The sequence below is a fragment of the Protomyctophum parallelum genome, assembly GCF_964188405.1.
Source record: "Protomyctophum parallelum genome assembly, chromosome: 10".
NCBI lineage: Eukaryota > Metazoa > Chordata > Actinopteri > Myctophiformes > Myctophidae > Protomyctophum > Protomyctophum parallelum.
In genome coordinates this window covers 42651903-42673707 of record NC_139704.1, presented here as the reverse complement: position 1 = coordinate 42673707, position 21805 = coordinate 42651903, and the positions used below count along the sequence as shown (strand labels likewise).

The 21805-nt window shown below is 42.5% G+C and overlaps 1 protein-coding gene across 2 annotated transcripts in view; it reads left to right on the top strand.

The window, feature by feature from the left end:
- The window catches only part of grid1a (glutamate receptor, ionotropic, delta 1a), a 328027-nt gene that overhangs the window by 254509 nt on the left and 51713 nt on the right, over positions 1-21805 (top strand). For both annotated transcript variants that reach the window (XM_083775212.1, XM_083775211.1), the window contains exons 5-7: positions 10895-11068; positions 15639-15800; positions 17103-17225. In XM_083775212.1, coding sequence (XP_083631338.1) covers positions 10895-11068; positions 15639-15800; positions 17103-17225 — 459 coding nt within the window. The remainder of the gene's footprint in view (positions 1-10894; positions 11069-15638; positions 15801-17102; positions 17226-21805) is intronic.

Below are 21805 nucleotides of genomic sequence, written 5' to 3'. Positions count from 1 at the left end.
CAGAGGAAAGGCAGGAAATCAACTTCATCATTAAGGCCAGGAAACGTTGTGGCTTTTAGAGTAACTATCCAATATGTTTCTCTTTGGAGCAGTTTGTTAAGTCTGTCACCACCTCTGATGTCGCTTTGAATAGCTTCTATTGCTGTAGCTTTCAGAGAGGAGGGGCTCCCGTGCCCTTTTTCATGATAGTGGACAGCCATCGGGTAGTTTGGGTTGTTTGTACGAATAGCCGTTTTATGTTCTCCCAGCCTGTCTTTGAATCTGCGTTTGGTTCTGCCTATATAGAAACGACCACAGGGACATTCGAGGCGATAAACAATGATCGTAAAACCATTCATACTGTATGATGTTGGCGACAAAGCCAAATATCGAACGTGCTAGATATATAGAAATGCTCGGAAAGAAAGGCATCGCCGAATGCTGGGACCTTTCACACACATTGAGCAAAGCCTGATCTTGGGTCAGATGGGGGTAGTTGCCGGCCAGCCCCTAAAAAAGGTCCCTGACAGTATTATCGGAGCAAATATCTTGCAGTGTGTAGTAGCCGTATACGCAGAATATGGTGCCATCATCATATAGCTTTCATTACATTACTTCAGGTTCCTAACAATTAATAAAGAGGATGTACATTACAACATGTTATTCCCAGCATGTATCTGTGCTGCAAGGAACACCCATGGGGATTAATAAAGGTAATCTTCTCTCAAATTCCAGTTTAGCTCTAAAGGAGGAACATGCTTCTGGAGCTCTAAAGACTATTTGATTTGATTCCTCATAAGCTCATAATCTGTTCACATGACTGTCGCCCCTATTTGTTTGTTCGCCTTTGTAATGGAATCTATTGTCTCTGCTGAGAGAAGATAAATACATTGTAGAAAAAGATACCATGATCTTCATGTTTGTTTTGTGTCGTGTATTGCATTTTTTTTAATGTTTCTTTCAAACTGGTTCTACCGCTCCTGAGGCCAGGACAGAGGAGCAGAGGCCAGTGAAAAGCACATGGATAGAAGGAATCTAGCATTATCAAACGGGTGCAATTTGTGGTGGCCTCAAAAACACATCAAAGGAGAGATTCCAATAACACTTAACGCTAAACATTGCCAGAAAAACAACTTGTCTCTCTGTATTATCTATTTGTACCCTGAATGAGCCAGTAGTCGATTTGTAGACTACTGGCTGACTGTGACTCAACTGCACCATGATCCCTATGACTTGTGACAGTTATTTTAACAAGATAATGTTCAGGGCTAGTATATGCTTTGCCCTTAGCACCCTCCAGGCTTTTGCCATGCATCAGAGCTGTCTGCTGTCAGGAGACCAGCCACCATTAGCCAGCATGCCTCAACGATGCTAACAAGGACAAGGAAGCTCAGGGAGCCCTCATGTTTCATTCAAATTCCCATAATTAGCCTCCGATGCTAATCGACCATAGGGGGCAACAACGCAACAACGCGTCTCCAAAGAAAAGAGATGTGGTCATGCTTGGCCGGCAGCTTGGCGAGTGATGAAAAAAAAAAAGCTTAGGAGGGGAGAAAGATAGTTAAACACAATCCATGCTACCTGTTACAATAGAAACGCTGGCCAGGTGCCAGCGTTTCTATTGTAATAAATAAATAAATAAATCGCACACCCCCTTATGTTCGTGCTCCGAGCCAAATGTAGAACACAGTGAAACAATATTTAAAGGCTGACAAATGACTAATCTGTCTATGTATATATACTGGGCGAACCCGAAATTTGGGGACAATGTAAGTTGGAAATGATGCACTGCAGGCAATGCCTGACCCTCTTACAGTAAAGGTATAACAGACAGACAGACAGACAGACAGACAGACAGACCCTCCTGCAGAGCCACACCACAAAAAACATAATGCACCAAAAAGCCAAGTATTTCTCCCCCTATCGTAGCCACAGTCCAATTTCAACCTTGGATCTCTTAAAGGTCAACTTGTCTGGCTTTGCAAGGAGATGTTTCAGATTGGCGCGCCGCTCATGCATTTTTAAAACTCTCCAATGGCTTTTGAATGGGTTCTGTGAACCTGTGGGCCATGGAAAGTACTAGAAACCATGTGATATTTAGGTTCAAGAACAAAATTGGAAAACATAAAAAAAAGAAAAGAACCCTCCACCACTAGATGTGAACAGCCTTGAGGGCATTTAGGTGACAGGCAGGCATCCCGCTCGCTAAATCACTGGCTAAACTAGGGCGCTATAGTGCCGCCGCTGCTGCTGGCGCACAGCCTGGCGTCAGAATCTGACACTGTCTAGTGGGTCTGGATGGATGGTGCACCCTGGGAGATTTTTTTTTCTCCCTCTGAAAGAGAGGAGGGTGACACCTGAGAATGTGTGATGGATTAGGTGCGAGAAACCCTGCCTGACAGACGGAGTTGGGGAGGACAGTCGTGATATGACTGATGTCTGGGGTAACTGCCCGTCAAGATAGAACCCTATCCTGTTGACACTATCTCCGCACCACCAGACTTGGGTGGAGGGGGGCAGATTGGAAAAGAAAGCATATCTTACTGTACTGTAGAGAAAGACTTGTATATTTTATTATTCAATAGTTGCAGGGTTATTGACTTCAGGATATGGCGGGTAAAAGGAATGTCACTCTTGAAGGTGACCTGAAATGTTTTAACAACACTGAGTATAGTACTTTAACAAATTTGCCCTGAATTGGTATTGCTCACCACACTGTAGTTTTCCTGTATAGTATGTCAAGGGTTATCAAGACAAACTTAAAGGACCATACCATTTAATAGTCATGAAAAACATTACCATTAACTTCAAGTCAATGTTGGCTAAATATAATTGTTGCCATAATTGTGCGAGAAGTCATGGACATCAATTAATCAATCTTTGCTCCAGAGACTATTTAGCGTGAACATTTTAAATCAGTCTGCACTTTTAAGGGCATTAAAACACAATGATCTCTAACTTTGACAAAAATTGGGCACACTTTAATTTAATTATGAATAAGTGATGCATCAACCCACTGTGCTCAAGCAAGTTCATTTTCAGATAATGATGAAATTAATGGAATCCAATGGCTTCCTGGAGAGTAACTACTGTATGCTTTGGTACATGATTGGCAGTATTGTAATGTAAAGTATACTGGGAGTCATTGTCTGGTGACTTTTTGGCACATTACATTACTCCAACGGATTGTGTGGCCCTAGTCTTTCCCTAGTGGGTCTGATCGAGGGTAGCTAGTAAGTCGGGACTTGATCACCCCGGCTGGGTCACCCGAGTGAGGGGTATGATGTCCGCAAGACCCGAAACCTGGTTGGGATACATCACTGTTGCATCCAAGCGATGTATTTTCATTCTATATACATAATATTACAGATTATGATTATGTGCAGTATGCAGTGTAGCAGCCGTGGGCGTGGGCGACTGTGGCTCAGGAGGTAGAGCAGGTCGTCCAATGATCCATGGGTCGGCGGTTCGAATCCCGGCTCCTCCTGTCTACATGTCGAAGTGTCCTTGGGCAAGACACTGAACCCCAAATTGCTCCCGATGTGCTGGTTGGTACCTTGCATGGCTTCCGCCGCAATCGGTGTATGAATGGGTGAATGTAATGCACAATCTATGTAAAGCGCCTTGGATAAAGGCGCTATATAAATGCACCATTTACCATTTACCAGCCGTAGAACAGATTTGACATTCAGTACCTTGCTCATGGCCATTTTATCAGCTCACAAAAATTGAACCTGCTACAACTATATGCACTTACTTGGACTATCTAGAGTAGCTCACGGCCAATCCATCACCCATACGCATACACTACTATTAAATCAGCACTGTGTAATATTCCTCATTGCTCTACCTTTAGTCATTGAAGAGCCATTTAGTGTTGAACTCACAGTTGAAAGAGGATCTCATGCTATCTATTTCAGGACATACTTGGTAGCCCATTACAATTGGTGGCCCATTACATAGGCTACTATAATGGCTATTTTACACTGCTTTATGATCCATTTAAAGTAATATGATGAAATGTTATATTATGCTGAGTGAAGTGCACACTTTCAACTTTTTAAAAGTATATATTATAGTCTTAGCCCGGTGCATGGATGTAACATTAGCTTGACTTACTCATTTGTAATTTCTAATGCCCATGCAGAAAAACAACATCAGCTCAACTGACAAATAACATTGAAAACATATTAAGAGCAATTCTTGTCATATCCAATTTCACAAGTGAAAGCAATTTAAAAGTCTTAGCTATTTGGCCGTAGGCTAAAGTCAGACGTATTAATTGCCTTTACCGTCATGCTCTTCTGCATCAATTTTGTTTCACAGGAATGACAAGTCATGTCTGTCCCCGCTATGGAGATGAAAATGTAATTGAAACATTCTTTATCATGCTCATGGTTTACTCATTATGCATGTGTGTTCAAGGAAGAATTAACTAAAAACTGACCAGCTTTTACTGGACAAATGTAAATCTCTTTGGTTTTGCATGATTTATATATTGATATATCTCGATATAGTCAGTCTATCTATCTATCTATCTATCTATCTATCTATCTATCTATCTATCTATCTATCTATCTATCTATCTATCTATCTATCTATCTATCTATCTATCTATCTATCTATCTATCTATCTATCTATCTATCTATCTATCGTAAATGGTGCACTTATATAGCGCTAGTGCCTTAACCAAGGCGCTTACATAGACCATACATACAGTACATACATACATACATACATACACCAATGACGGAGGAAACCATGCAAGGCACCAACCAGCACATCGGGAGCAATTAGGGGTTCAGTGTCTTGCTCAAGGACGTAGCGCGTGGAAGGAACACGTTATTCCGACCAGTTCCTTTCCCCTCCATCATCTTTCTTTAATATTAATAGTTATTACAGGAAGAGTTAGAATAGGCAGAGAAGGCACGAAGGCCCCCTCGGGGGACAGGTCTCCACCAGGGGACAGGTCTCCACCAGGGCAGGATGCATTTTGTTCCAAAAATGTGCTTTGCAAAAATCCACCTGTTGGTGGAGCTATAACAGGCCAATGTGAAAAGGGTGGGATATATTCCTCAGCCTAGTAGGAAAGTGTGTGAAAGATTTCACGTAAATTGCACACACACACACACACACACACACACACGCACACACACACACACACACACACACACACACACACACACACACACACACACGCAGGCATGCACATGCGCATGCATGTACATTTCTTTACTCAAAAGATTTTCCTGCTACTATTGTAAGAATAACTGTTAATCCACACACAGTACATCTACTATTTGCTCCCAGACTCCCAGTTTCGTAGCAAACACGCCTCTAGCTTAAAAAGACCACCTTAACTTCTAATTAAATCTCCATAGTGATTACCGGTAAATTCTTTATTTATTTCTCTTGAAAGATTAATAACGTTGACTGAGCAGCACAAAGAGGATAATTCGCCCTATCTGTCAGCCAAGCCTGATTTGATTAATGTATTTTGGTGCTTGTCTGTCATTGAAACATCGCTGTGTGCTATCTGGCACTTCTAGGATTGAGTAGTTTAGCTCAGGACCCCCGGGACGTTTACCACACAAATATGGTCACTGTCGGATGGAAACCTTGCATGTCCATGTTACTTTTCAGGATATGAAAATAGTCTTGATACATTTAATAAAGTATAAATACATATAACACATATTTAATAAAATATGGAATTGTGCATTCCAAAAACAAAAAGATTAAATATGGAGATACAACTGTTTGACCATAAAGACAACCTTGATGTCATGATGACCATGATGACTAATACTACACCATTGGGATGAATACTATAAGCATGCATATGTGTAAATATGCATGTGATTGGTCTCCCCCTGGTATGGAAAGTGGCTCATGATTTTTATACTGTTAAGAGGGTGTGGCTCAGGAGGTAGAGCAGCTGATCCCCGGCTCCTCCTCGCTTCATATGTCCTGGAGCAAGGCACTGAAGCCCCTCATATCACTCCTCCCGATGAGCAGGCTGCATGGTGCCTTCCATGGTTGCCTCCTTCACCCAAGTTCTTTGGGTGAAGGAACTATAGAATTGAAGAACTTTTCAGGTTGTGTCACTTGTTGTCTCTAGCTGTATGCCTCTTATCTGTGGCAGTGGGGATTCATTTGGGGAATGGAAATTTGCTATTGGCTTTGAAGAGAGTACATGGGCGCGCTCCAGAGCAGCAGTTTAACACCTGTGGTTGATTGAATTGATTGGATGCCGAGCTTTTAAGTAGTACCCAGTCGGCCCTATAAGCCTGTTATGTCTATTTGTACAGGTGGGTTATGCCACTGGACTCCCAGAGAGGTGATTTGGGTTAACCTAGCTGTTTGAACTTACCAGTCTGGTGATTTTATTGTTTATTTGTTCTGTGTTATCTGACGGACACTTTATGTTTAATCCTGGCATCCTCATTTTGGGCATGCCAATCAACTTTATTGTCACATCATGTGATTACAGGGTGTTTTTTGAGCAGTGCTAACCGATCCAACATGTGATGTTGTGTGTATGTGTGTTTATTAGTCGTGTATGTGTGTCTGTTAGTTGTGTATGTGTGTCTATAAAGCCCTAACCACACCAAAGGGTCGCCATGTAACTCCTTGGGTCTAAACGGTTGCAAGAATTCACATGGAATTTGGTGTGGTTTGGGCTGTTGAATTCAACCAGTTGAATCACTTGGGACGACGTGGGTCAATGTGCAACAGGACAAATCACACCGCTGGGACAGCGCTTAAACCGACTCCACCCTTTGGTGTGGCACTGCTTAGGGCTTTAGTCGTTTATGGGTGTCTTATTAGTCAGTAGCAGCATGGTTACTGTGGTTAGTGCATCTATACATCATCATAATTTGTGCATACTCTTTCTTCAATATAGTTATTACAGGAAGAGTTAGAATAGGCAGAGAAGGAACTAGAAAAAGTGCCCCTCGGGGCACAGGTCTCAGGGCAGGTCAGGTTGTGGCCTCCTGGTGGCGCTATAATAGGCCAATGTGAAAAGGGTGCCATTTCATTATACGCCTTGGATGATTTGATGCATTTTGTTCCAAAAATGTGTTTTGCAAAAATCCACCTGTTGGTGGCGCTATAACAGGCCAATGTGAAACAGGCCTTGTATGAAAGTCTGTGAAAGATTTCCCGTAAATTACACGCTGCGTTCATGATTTGAGGCTTTTTGTTCAAAACGGGGCAATCCTGCCAACTTTGAAAGCCAATGTTAGCCAATTAGGATGGCATATGAAATATCGGACAGAGCCGTCTTGGACACATGACTATAGAGATAGTGTGTAAGGATTTGCGGGATCTTTGGACAGAATCTGGAGGAGCAATATCAAAAAATGTTTTTTCAAAAGTCGGCCTCCTGATGGCGCTATAACAGGCCGTTCTGGAAAATCGGCGGGTTAACGGTGCCGGAGTTTAGCTGTACAGACGGACAGACGGATGGAAACACACACACACACACACACACACACACACACACACACACACACACACACACACACACACACACACACACACACACACACGGAAAAACGTACTCTCTCCCCATGCCTTCAGCCTGGTGGAGACAATAAGAATATAGAAAGGAACACCACAAAATAATTCAAATAAACAGGAAGGCACAGTCAAATCAAATGTAAACAATAGCACTGGATAGATGGAAAGCAGATGTTATTTTTGTGCAGGTGGAAAACATCTATCTAGCAGATAGAAATAGCGGCAGGTACCGGTATATAATATCACAGTGTCATGAAAGTTAAAGTGACATACAGTATGGTTAAACGAAATGGAAATAGTTTTCACCTATGTACATAAAAAGGAAATGCAAATGTGTATCAAATGCATTATAAATGCTGTCATTCTGTCCTCTGAGCCCCATCCCATATATATGTAAAGAAGTGACATTTCCATACATAGCAACGTTAGCTTCCATGTCAAACACAGCAGATGGAGACCCCATAGATGGGATGGTAACTGTTATTTATTTTCTTTATATACGGTACTTTACTGTCCAATATTATTGTGTGTGGGTATGACTGTGTGTGTGTGTGTGTGTGTGTGTGTGTGTGTGTGTGTGTGTGTGTGTGTGTGTGTGTGTGTGTGTGTGTGTGTGTGTGTGTGTGTGTGTGTGTGTGTGTGTGTGTGTGTGTGTGTGTGTGTGTGTGTGTGTGTGTGTGTGTGTGTGTGCGCGCGCGCGTGTGTATGTGTGTGTGTGTGTGTGCGTGTGTACGCTCACATATTGTTTACATTTCATTATTATCCTGTCTGTGTGTACATACTGTAATGTTCAATTGTTTGTCTTTTTGCTTTCTGTATGTCCTTAAAATACAGCAGATGGAGTAATCAATCCATTGGGGTCTCAGTGATGCAGTGATTTGTTCAATATGAAGCAGCTTTGGTGATGGTATCCATAGCGATAATCATAATCGGATCCTCCTGCTGCAGTAGGTGGCTGTGAATATGGAAGTAGGGCCATCATGGCTTATCTATACTTTTATATCTATACTATGGTAATGAATATCTGTTGCATCCAGACTGTCACTGACAGGCATTGGCTTTGCACTGTATGTGGGATGGGTAGTGCCATCAGATCAGCTTTCTGTTGTTGTCCTTTATACAGTAAATAAATCCCTTTGGCCATGGTTACACTTTAAATCTATTTCTGTATACACGTGGACAAAGAAAAACACATCTACTGTTTCTACAGCTTAATGATCTGTCTTTTCCTCAAAAACAAAAGGACTAAAAGGAGGTTGAAAGGGCTGCCTTTGTTCGGCCATATCCCATTGGTCAGTGTCAGGTTATGACACGTGACGGAGGTCACCCACGGTGGCGGGCAAGCACTTGGAATGTGTTGGCACCTGGCACAGGAAGTTATTAGCTTGGACGTGGGGTTGTGGCTCTGTGAACCGTGCGGTAAAACGTCGCCTGATTAATGTGCCCATGAATGTGCTCATGAATATTCATGCTTAACAGCTGACTGACTGTCAGGAGTTAGAGACTCGAGAGAAATATGAGGCTATGTGAGCAAACAGAATCACCGGACGAGACATTATCTGCACATATAATCATGCCGTGGTTTGTTTGTGCACACATTAAAGACAAATGTGGGAATAGTATATCCTCTTTATCGGCCGTGTCTAGTCTACTTGCGTGCTGCAATTTCATGTTCTGCACTCCTTGAAATTTGTATTTCCTATGACATTGGATGATAAGGCCTGAGACAAAAGGCTGTCAGGAATGAGTCAAGACATGCAGAGACACAAAATAATGTGAGATAAAAACAGAGGCCAAGACTGAATGTGCCAGCATAAGGGAGGAGCAGAGAAAAATTTAGACTCAAATCGAGAGAGAGAGGGTAAAGATAAGAAATTAGTAAAAGAGCAGATTAAGCATGCAGAGAAATGTTCTGTGGGCACTGGGCAGAGAGACAGATGTGGGTGGGGGCGTGGAAAGACATAGAGTAGAAGAAATATAAAGTACAGTACATGAGAGCTGTAATAAAACAAGAAAACCTAGAGAAACGGACAGTGAGATAGAGAGAGAGAGAGAGATCGGGGCAAGGGAGCGAGGGCAGTATCGGTGGGGAAGGCGGATATCCACCCCATGAGAGATGTTGAGAGTGTTGTCAGACAGCATGTGACCTCAGTGTTTCCAGGCGGGCCCTCTGTCTGCCTAAACAATGACCACTGTCCGGCTCCAGAGACTAGCCAGCAGCCTGGTGTCTCATCGCTATTGATCTGCACTCCACAGGCCAGACCTCACACTCAGACACTCAACTCTTACGCTCCCTGCGCCGTGGGTGGGCTTGTACATGCATGCATGCAGACGCAGGCTATGGGTCACAACAACAACAACTCCAAAGAATAACATCGTGGAAGAGAGTCTCGGGATCACACAAGTGGCATTAAATATGCAGGAGGCCTACAATATAAGCACCTCGTCTGCATTTGGTCTACCTATTATTCCTGATTACTTATGCATGCATTAGTCATTATTATGGCAACTGAAATCAGGCGCATTCTGTTCAAGTCATTAAAAAACATGCGTTGGATAAAATAAAATAAAATTCATGCATGGGTTCTGATCTTTTATGTCTTTATTTTCCTTATCCCAAGTCCCACTCAGGTCAAGAGCTTTTCACCACGCAATACAAAAAAAACAGCCTCATCCAAAACAGACGCCTCAACTCATCACTGCTGCAATACACTGGAAACTCCTGAATGTCCATATCAACACTCAAGGTTTTACTGTGGGGAATGGGATCTCAAATGCACCCCCCCCCCCCCCCACACACACACACAGTCGCTCCGGTTTAAGAGCATCTGCTAGATGTCTAAATTGTAAACACAGGTGTTGCCGTGATTTATTATGCCAGCCAGCCTCCCAAGATGCATGCAAACAATGATAATAATAATCAGAAAAACATTACTCAACATACAAGGGTACAACTCAAATAAAAACAAAAAAAATGTTTATAAATGTTTATAAAATGTTTATAAAATTTATTATGCCAGCCAGCCTCCCAAGATGCATGCAAACAATGATAATAATAATCAGAAAAACATTACTCAACATACAAGGGTACAACTCAAATAAAAACAAAAAAAAAGTGTACTACGGTCGCTAGTAGAGGTAGGTAACCATGTAGTCCAGGTGCTTATCAAGCACCTGGCAAAAATACGGAACAAAAAGTGCCATAATGACAAGTGATGACTACTCTTAGTCTCGCCTTGACGTTGTGAGTTGATTGCAATCGCTTAGATCTAAATCGATCTCATGCGGGGTGTGTGTGTGTGTGTGTGTGTGTGTGTGTGTGTGTGTGTGTGTGTGTGTGTGTGTGTGTGTGAGGGTGTGTGTGTGTGTGTGTGTGTGTGTCCTCAGGAGGTGAGTGATGCAGAGATCATGGAGCTGGTTCACAGCTCTCTGGGGAGGATGACGATCATACGACAGATCTTCCCAGTGTGGAGGGACAGCAACGTCCGCTGCATGAGAAACAATCACCGCATCCCCTCCCTGCTCTGTGACCCACAGGAGGGCTACCTGCAGTCCCTGGAGGTATGCTTTCAGTATATCTACAGCCGTGTTTCTTAAACATTTGGCATGTCAAGGACCCCCATATCAACTAATTAACTGCCAGAGTTAAAACGTCGCTGTTTGCCAGCATTTTTACTAACCTTTCGGGACTGCCTGACTCCCTGACGATGCAGACCGAGTGCCTCAAACTAAAGACGAGGGTCTCTACTTTCGGAGTAAAAAAAAGTGTGTTACTGCGATGCTCGGTTCCCCAGATATTGTCAGTTGAATGTAGCTTGTTTTCACCAAGATGCTGGCTAGCAACAGAAAGCAGAGATTTTTTTTTTTATAAATCATTTAACATTGTGCTAAACCAGCTTGTAAATAATGTGACGATGTTATTTCCGGGTGTAATCTTCTTTCGAGGTACTGGATCGACATGTTTCGGAAGAGCGAAAAAAGAGAGTCCTCATTCCTGACCGGTTGTAACCAGGATTCAGCAGATTTAGGCTCTCCTGGCCTATATGCTTATTACTATAGTCCATCATACTCTGGTGTCGTGCAGCAAAAATAGCCCATGTATAAGTTGACAACGTGGCACACGCTATTTTTACAGTGCGAACATCATTGCACGATGAAGTCTACTGTAGATTAGGGTTAAGTGTTTAATTACTGTAGTATGTCACACACACAACTACATTGTCCTCAAGGTACAAAACATGTACAAAATAATAATAATATGGGTTTCACAATAATGGTATGATTGATAAAGCTCTGCCCCAGTGGCAAGGCGGTGTAATAATGTGAGCAGAATGTTTTATGGGTGGGACAAGCACCATATGTCTGTGTTCTCACAGCCAACAGCTGTCTAGCTGTCTATGAGACAGAGGCGAAGAACAAATGTGCTGTGGTGCTGTTTAGTTCAATGTGTAATAACAGTAATCGCCATAAGGCTACAGGCCCTGCTTGGACAAAATGGACCACCACATTATTCTCCCATGGACACAAGCATCTGCCAAGTGACGTATGAATACAAATATGAAGTATGTATGCTATTGAATATGGATGAAATAGTAACAGCAATAATTATGAGTGCAATTCATGTCCATGAATATAAATGAACTGAATTTAGTATGACCGGAGAGGAAGGAATAGATCAAACCAGACTTGAATATAATTATTTGAATTAACCCCAGAACAGTAGGAGACCTTTATGAAATATGTATATATATATATACACACACACACACACACACGCTGTGGCAATTAGTTACTTGTACGTGTTAGTGTACACACCACAGTGGCGAATCTCCAGCGGAGATAGACATCACAAGAAGCTATCCTGCAGGTCATCTCATGTATTGAGATGACACTGCGGAGGCTTCGCCCATTCCAAGGTGAAGTCATCAGTGAAGGTTAGAGAGACATGGACATGCCCTGTGGCGCTGTCAGAGAATCCTTATCGCTCTTTTCCTGGCCAGTTTTGTTACCTTGCATGGCCTGTCCCTGCCAGTCCTCGCGATGTAGGACGGTAACCTGAGAGTAACCTCTTACATGTCCTGGAGTTGTTCCGTTGATCCATGCATCCAGATTGTGCTGTGTAGCTCCTCTGACATACTCAAATTCCATTTCATCCATAGTCGGGACAGATGGCGAAACCATGTGTCGTGTGCAGCCAGTGATCTCAATAATTCATGTGAAAGTGGGTTAACTTCCGGCTAATGCCAGTTAAAGTAGTCATCAGAGTAATGAGGACACAAAAGACAGATTGCTTTCCTTTACTAATGCCTCTTTCAGAAGCACCAAAATGCTGTATAATCTTAGAAAACCCAGATCTTGCAAAGTTATTTCACACTGGGACTGCCATCATACACTTGTGTACACTGTGTATGATTTTATGATGGCATTTTTCCACTCAAAAGTTTTGATCTAATTCTACACTTGACCAAATACGTTGAATGTCTGGAGCAGCAACTAACGCAAGCTTAAATAGTGTTTAGATCTCAGCTGAAGATGATGTGGCAGCAAAGGTGCTATAGCCATCTAGAGATGTGTCTGCTTGTTGGAAAATTCACCCTGAGAATCTCCTCAAGTGCCCTGGTGATGATGTCACAGACTGCTCTGATATCAGTTGGTCAGAGCAGATACTGTACTTGTTATTACTGATGTTGCCATTTTTGTCTTTTATTTGAAATGATTGGTAATTATAATTGCTATAAACAGTTACTGTAGACAGTATTATAGCCTGTTTACACTTTCCAATTACTTCATTATTGTCACAAATGGTCATACTTTTGCACAACCCGGCTTTTCACTCAGAGCAGCCAGTTGTAGTACAGGTATGCCCTCTGAGTGCATGCTGGCAACACATATAAATGCAGCTCAGCTGACACTGCTAATCCAATCACAGTCCCCACAAAAGTGAACTGTGGTGCAGGAAAGGTGATTGCTGATTGTTTGAGTTAAACAAATTAGACTGAGCTGGGTGTGATTACACACCTTGTGCATCAACGCACACCAGACCCCCAGAGAGCGGCTGGGAAATGTTGAAGCACATGCACGGGCAAAAGAGTGCGCAGCTGGGGTTTACAGAGCGTTCGTTCATGAATCAATTCAGGCCATAGAGTATTAAAAGGATAGAGACTGATCTGGCGCACGAGCATGCGCGTGCGTGCGTGCGTGCGTGTATTTGCGTGTGTGTATTTGCATGTGTGTATTTGCGTGCATGTCTGTGCAATCCAATCCAATCCACTTTATTTATATAGCACATTTCAAAACTCAGAGTTTACAAAGTGCTGTTACAGGAGAAGAATAAAAACAAATGCACTAAAGCTACCACACAGAAAAACAACAGCGAGAAAACAAAGTACAAACAGTGAAAACAACTGAGACACATTACAGAAAAACAACAGAAAAGCAACAGTATCACAGTGAGTGTTTGTCTGTGAACAGCTAATCTTCTGCACTGTTGTGTTGGACCTATCAGTGTGAAACGGTGCATGCAGATTGCAGACTCCAAAGAGGCCAAGGAAGAAGAACCTCCGTTACACAGAAAAATTATTTGTTACTACTACAACAGATTGTTATCCAAACCTCATGCAATTTGGTACACATTATCTGTAGCCTGCATGTGATCAAGACATAATCTGTGAGATTTATCATATTCCATTTCCACCACAAGTAATGAATGCAGCCCCTGATTACCGTGAAACTTTGGATGCTCACTCACAGTAGGCCATGGAAGAACCTCCCCCCAAATCGGCCTCATGGTGGCGCTACACCAGCCTACTTGGATCATCACTATATATATACGGCGCGGTGCCCTGTGGGCCAGCTGTAGGCTATCAGTGCCACCGCAGCACAGATTGCACTACTGGGCACTACTGGGATTTGTCTATATAGACCCGTTTGTGCCAGATTCCATTTCCTACCATATACAGTACGTAGCATTTTCTTCAAAACACACTTTTTGCTACTATTCCTACAGATTTTGTCCAAAATTCAAAATGTTCTGATCCGATTCTAATTGGCTACGACTGCCTTCCAGAATGGGTGGGCGTGGGCCGCAAGAACCGTGGTATATCAAAGTTGCTTCATTTGGTCGTCAAATTTGGTATTGCAGGACTTCCACATTTAAACTCTACTGCGCTTGCGTCTACCAATTGAAACCCTAGTGCGCCTGCTCGGTGCTCAAGTCTTTCTATTTGGGCACCATATTTGGTGCTCACATCAACAACAATGCGGAAGGGCCATCCGCCCTATAACTCTATGCATTGGGTAGGCAACCTGGCCTGGCAGAAACCCGAGCACACTTTTCTTGTTTGGATCTTATTTCTGTGTGGAGACAACTATAACTTGGCAAGCAGAATCCCAAATCCCAAATCGTTATTTGGGATATTGATCTTCTTTTCATTTAGTGCTTCCAGTCTTGCAAATCAACATTCCAAACAGTTACACAGGATGTGGTGTGCTTGCTAACTTTCCTGCCACACGATTGGCTGATTGTCACTCTGATTTGACAACGATTTACTGCATGCAATTTGTCCATCCACGCGTGGAAAAAATACATTGAACATTTTCATATCGTGGCAAAACATTTTATCAATTTGTCGCCAAACCACGATAATCAAATCCATGTCAACGTGACACCAATGCCGGTGGCAATGCACATGATCACCATGCTAATGAGGGCAACGGCTGAGGAGGGAGTTGATCATCTTTCTGTCTCGTCACTGTCCTTGTTTATCACTGTTTATCATTATCTTTGCTGGAGATGGAAAGTTCTCTCGTATAACCTTCCATAGTGTATGGTAGTGTCTGCTGTGAGATGCACAAATCCATGGTCACACAAATAAAAAATGCACAAGGTTATCTCTGTGTGGCTTAAAGGTGGCTTTGTAATCAAAGTGTGTGTGTGTGTGTGTGTGTGTGTGTGTGTGTGTGTGTGTGTGTGTGTGTGTGTGTGTGTGTGTGTGTGTGTGTGTGTGCGTGTGCGTGTGCGTGTGTGCAAGAGAGAGAGAGTATACAAAAAAACGTAAGAACTACCCCTGGGAGAGAAATCCCCTTTCCATCCAAACCTTCTAATCTCTCTGTGATCCTCCACACCTGCCAGGTGTCCAACCTGTATCTGTACGACAGCGTTCTGATGCTGGCCAACGCCTTCTACAGGAAGCTGGAGGACAGGAAGTGGCACAGCATGGCCAGCCTCAACTGTATGAGGAAGTCCACCAAGCCATGGAATGGAGGATGGTCCATGTTAGACACCATACAGAAGGTAGTCTGTCTGTCTGTCTGTCTGTCTGTCTGTCTGTCTGTCTGTCTGTCTGTCTGTCTGTCTGTCTGTCTGACTGACTGACTGACTGACTGACTGACTGACTGACTGATCCATGCTGATGCTGCATCTGCAGGAGATACAAATCATGTTTTTTGGGTGGGGGGGTTTTACTTCTTCTTCGACAATGGCACATTAATATTTGTCGTCGTCACTGACATATTGGCTCCATAGCATCAACATTATGCTGCAAGATAGTGTTCTGTGATTACAGTGCAATGTCTTCATGGATTTCCTATTGAAAATCTCACATCATTGATATGGTTTTCATTTTATAACCGGCCCATTCATCTTGAAAGCTATGTGAGTCGTGCCATTTGCGGACTAACACAAAGTAGTTTTATTAAAATGTGTAAAAGAGAGAGCGGAACAATAGCAAAAGGACATGCTGTCACCGCACTCCGCCTCGTCTGTTATTCTAAATGTCATTTCCATAGACTGAATAGGACACGAGGTTGACTCCAAGGCAAGCCGCACCCACATGCTGTTACCCTTCCTGTCCTCAAGTGTGTTGTCAGACGAAGCAGAAGTGACATTCACATAACACTTAAAATACAGTATATTTACAATTGCATTATGTTATGGAAAGAACTATAAGAATGTGCATAGAATGTAATTTCATTGTACCAAGTGTATTAGTCTATTTTCTTTTGTCAACATGCATGTATATACTGTAGTGTACACTGTAAAGTCCTGAGTGTTCATTTAATTTATTTTACTGGTCCATTTGGTTCGATTCATACACCCTCAGAGTTTAATGAACACTGAAGATTGTACAGTGTATGCGCAACACACTGTACACACACCCTGTGCACATAGCGTCACTGTCGGGTGGAAAGTTACTGGAAACCTTGTTTCTCCATATTTCAAACGTTTTGTTTGTTTTTTTCATAAATTAAAGCCCTACTTCATTGAATGACAGTGTTGGGGGGAAAAGCCCTGGAAAAATAGCTGATCTATAAGCTTACGACGTGAGCTTGTAGATTTAGATACTTGTGTGTCTGATATTGAACCACTGAAAAGTATTAACAAGAGTTTGTGACTAAAACTACATTGGATCCATTGGAACACAAGTCATTTTTTCAAAACGTTTTTGGTCAATCGAGGTTCCCGGCCGACAGTGACTACAATATATGCTCACGCTGACAAATGCACACAGAGACAAGCACAAGAACACAGCAGCCTTTCTAATCCTTGTCCTGGCCCATGGCGGTTCAATGACTGTTCTGCATGCTGTTGCCATAGGGACGGATCAGCGGCCTGACAGGGATGATGGACTTCCGCGCCGAGGGAGGAACCAATTCCCATGTTCAGTTTGAGATCCTCGGGACCAGCTACAGCGAGACCTTTGGGAAGGATGTGAAACGGGTCAGTACGCACGCAGACTGCAGAAGGCAGGAAGTTTCAGCCTATATTTCCCCTGCATGAAAAGACCGCTACAAAAATGTGTCGAGTACATCACAGCTTATTCCTGCAAATAATAATAACTTGAATTTATATAGCGCCTTTCAAGAAACAAAAACAAAACAAACAAACTACCGGTAGTTGCCAAAAGCCAGAGTAAAGAAATGTCTTTTCAGTGCAGACTTGAAAGAGTCCAATGTAGGAGTCTGGTGAATCTCCAAGGGGAGAGAGTTCCAAAGGGCAGGGGCTGGCAGTGCCACATAGAAGGCTCTATCGCTGAGGGTCCACTTTTTCACATGACGGATGGTGAGGAGTTCCATGTCCGAAGACCTCAGGTTTCCGCTCAGGGGTGTAGTCCTTGAGGAGGTCTGTCAAATACTGTGGGGCAAGGGCATGGGGGGGGATTTGTAGGTGAGGAGGAGCAGCAGGGCTTCCCTAAGTTACCTAATGCAATTTGCTCATGGGTGCTGTGCCTCTGGCTGTATGTGTCTCCTTTCAAACGGTCATCATTCAGCCCAATAACAGTCAAAGAAATCAGGACATGATGACACACTGTCAGAACTGCAAGCAAGTGCACAGCAGGGATAGTAATTGCATCGCAACTGAGTATTAATTTATTTCCTCTCATGATCAAAGTAAGACACCAGACCAAAGGTGTTCTAGCTTATATATTTTGGTTAAAAAAAGCTCCATATTCTGATAGTAGAGTGTTGGGTCTCCCCATCTCTCCAACTCATTATTAAACAGAAAATACATTTTCAGCTTTGATTTTATAATGTTCCAGTTCCATTATTGTCTGCTCATTGTTTTGTTTCATGATTTCCAACTGGAAATATATTTTCAGAGAGAACGCTGTAGACCACTGTCACTGCAAACACACTATTACTATATAGATTTACGTCACCTTTTTGTCTGCATGTTTATTTCAGGGGTAACTGAAATAAAGTCAGTCATGCCTACAATAAACGTGCAGACATTAATATTAAATTAATGAGTATACTGATACTCATGACTCTACTCTGACTACTTTTGTACAGTCTACTCTGTTTGATATGCACAGGTAAAGGGTTTTTAGTACTTACTTACTGTCCTTTACTGTTGAAAGCTGTTGAAAGAAATGAAAGCCCTTTCATTCAAAGGTGGCTGAAGCATGTTGGACTTCACTTTTGGGACATAATTATTATTCATTTTGTCTCATTATCTGAGAGCTTGCTTCTGAACTGTGTGGAGTCGTTGCCTGACGGGTGATGCAACGAGATACAATGAGAAAGAAAGTTTCGACTGCATTGTGCACTCTGCAATTCTCTAAAGTTTAGAGAATTGCAGAGTGCACAATGCAGTCAAAACTTTCTTTCTCATTGAAGAGTTTAGAGTCTAAAATGATCAGTTCTCTTGATAGAATAGTCACCCTACCTATCTGCTGTTCCATATATATTAACCACATGAACCCTATAGCGTCCCTATTCTGGAGCTGTAGAAATGTGCTAACATTCTGTGACAATACAGTAGCAGCGCGCAGCGCATTGTAAAGCAACACGTTGTGAGCTTGTGCATTATTGGCTATATGTTTAGCTATTTACATAAAACAAGGTATATACTGTAGGGTTTAGGTTGTTATAACTAGGCTACAGTAACACTGTGTATTTGCACTTTTGCATTATAAGTCTGGTGCTTCCACAGTGGCAGACCATACCCCACTTGGCTAGCAACTGCTTCAAATGACACCTAGACAACTCATTAGATAGTTCTACTTCTACAGCAGTACGAGGAGTTGAAGAAGGCCTCTCTGACCTTTTACTGTGCCAGCCTGCAGCAAAATGGAGGCAAAACCGCAATACTTGTTGGCACTTCATGCTCTAGAGAACAGGGAAGGTCTGTCTATCATTATTTGCATAGCTGATATTTATGCAACACTTACAGTAGCTAGGGATTTCTGATATAGTTGTCAGGATGTTTTTTCCGTCAGGGATGTCAGGAGGGAGGGTGCCCTCTACTGGTGTTCTTGGGCTAAAAGATGGGTGTGTTTTACTAGTTTTTACATGCTGTCTTCCATTTTGCAATTCCACCACTGGCTTACAAAAAGCGCACTTGCAGCCATAATGGCATTAGCAAGAAACTCATGAAAGCATTATTTTACAGTAGGCCTACATCATACAGTATTGTAAAATTTATTTAGAACTATAGTTTTTAGTCTTTCCATAGTGTCATCTAGGACGGAAGCATTTGCATAATCATTGTGCTGTACAACTTCAGCCTGTCAGCTTTTATCATGGGTTGTTTGCTAGTGTATGCAAGAAATGAATAGGCTACTCCCAATACTAACCTGTTTGACTGTAGTTAGAGGATGGGTTGTGCTTTCAGAACAGAGCAGTCTATATATCTCTTTTTTGCCTTAAGCAGAGCACGCAGTGTGACATAAGCAGTGATTCAACGTTAATTCTTTATTGAGGGGAGCTTTTGGAAATCGCTCCCTGGTAGCTGTTACAGTCTTCAAGTGTCATTGTCTCTAAATGAGAGATTGAGAGCTTTGTTTGTGCACTCCCAGCAGTAGTTTGTTTGTTGCCGTTGGTGTCCTGATTCCGTCAGGGACCTAGTGCAGAAATTAAGAGGAATTGAGTTTCCTGGCAATCTATGTGGAGCAGGGCTGACCAGAAGCGGTAATGAAGATTTAATCACCACTCAGCCTAACTGGAATCATGAAGCCAATTCATCATAATGTGCCATTAACATTAGCTGGAAAAAGACACATGCAGCACACACACTAGGCAGTGTAGGCACAGGCACGTGTGTGTGCACTACTGCACTGTACATGTACAGGCATGCGTAGGGATTAGGGATGCACCGAAGGGGAAATTCTTGGCCGAAACCGAATATAGGAAACAGTTGGCCGAAAACCGAATATCCGAATATGATTAATATTATATATCTTTTTTCCTACCTTTGCTGTCATGGCCGTACCTAAAAGCTACCTGATTTATGGCAAAATAAATGGTTATGGCAAAACTTTACTTAAATAATAATCACTATTATGGGTCCATAATAAAAAAAATCAGCTCTTTTGAATGCATCAATTGCATATACTATTCGGTGATACATGTTCTGCCTATTAGGGCCGAAACCGAATGGGCCGAAAATGCATTTTTAGCCATTTTCTGACAAATATTTTCTGCGGCCGAATATTCACTAGTAAGGATGCAAACACAAACAAACATGCACATATTATGATTCTATGCACATATTCACCATTGGATGAATAAACGCTGAAAACTGAAAATGTATCTGAGCTGAGCAGTACATTATTTCTACCTGTGTATATTTATAGTTTAGAGGTCTGAGCTTATGCACATACATGCATTATACACATGCTGCTTGCTTTGGCCCTGAGCTACTGAGAAACATGTCTAAAACTCAAAGTGATCAGTCAGGCACACAAGGAACAGAGGGCAGGGTACGCGCCAATGTGTGGGCTCTCTCGTATTCCCAAATCATTAGAGGCAAAAGGGGACAGCAAGGCCAGTTAATGTGATGCCAAATGCATTCAGGGCTGCTGTTCATTACCAGGCGTGGCTATCTTTTTGTCTGCTCGCCACACGCCATGGCCATTTACTGGGGGAAAATAGACACAAATACAAGTACCTCGCTTCCATGTTCTACCTGTAATAGGATGTACCCATATGTGTTCCTGCTCCCTGCATTGTGTGGAGCTGATGCAATTTAGTTGCGCAACATGACTGTTATTATATAGAAGGCCACCCCATTACAAGGTTTCCTCCCCAATACAATGTCATGTAGCACTACATAGATCTGTTGAGTGGTCTAAGTATGTTGCGTACATCTTCAACCCCTGTGCTGAACTCGGTTTCATTTGTGATTTCTTTTCCTCAGCTCGCCTGCCGCCCCCCGACACCCGCTCCATTTCCTAATCCTCTTGACACCTCTCCTCACCTCCTCCGCTCATCTCTCTGGCTCCTTTCTCCCTTTTACATCCGCCAGCCCTCCTAGTTTGGTCCCTCTCCATCATCGTTTATATGCATTCAGTCCATTTTCTGCCAGGCCTGATGGCTCTCAGATGAGGCGTCCTTTTGGTTAGAAACTATAATGAAGACTGAAATACTATTTCCTGGGCGGCTACTGAGTTTTTTCCACCGAGCACTGCTGCAGAGTGATCGATGTTGTTGTTGTTGTTGTTAAAAAAGGCCTACTAGTTTGCTCATATTGACGTGCCAACTCGTCTCAGCGCCACTAGACATCGCTAATGACTTATACAAAGATCTTCGGGTCTTATCATTTGAATGTGAATCCTGCCTCCCCCTCACCCGTCATAAACATCCTGCCAAGTGTGCAGGACATTATAAAAATGGTCCACATTATTGAAAGTACCGTGGTGATATTTGATTAGAACTTAATTGAGCAGAGTCGAGAACATTTGTTAAAGTCCTTGAGGAAGTGCATTTGCATAATGCAGTATTATAATTTGGCTACAATTCCATTATATGTGTCGCTCTAATTGTAATCGTGTATGATGATAAAACCAGAAACAAAGG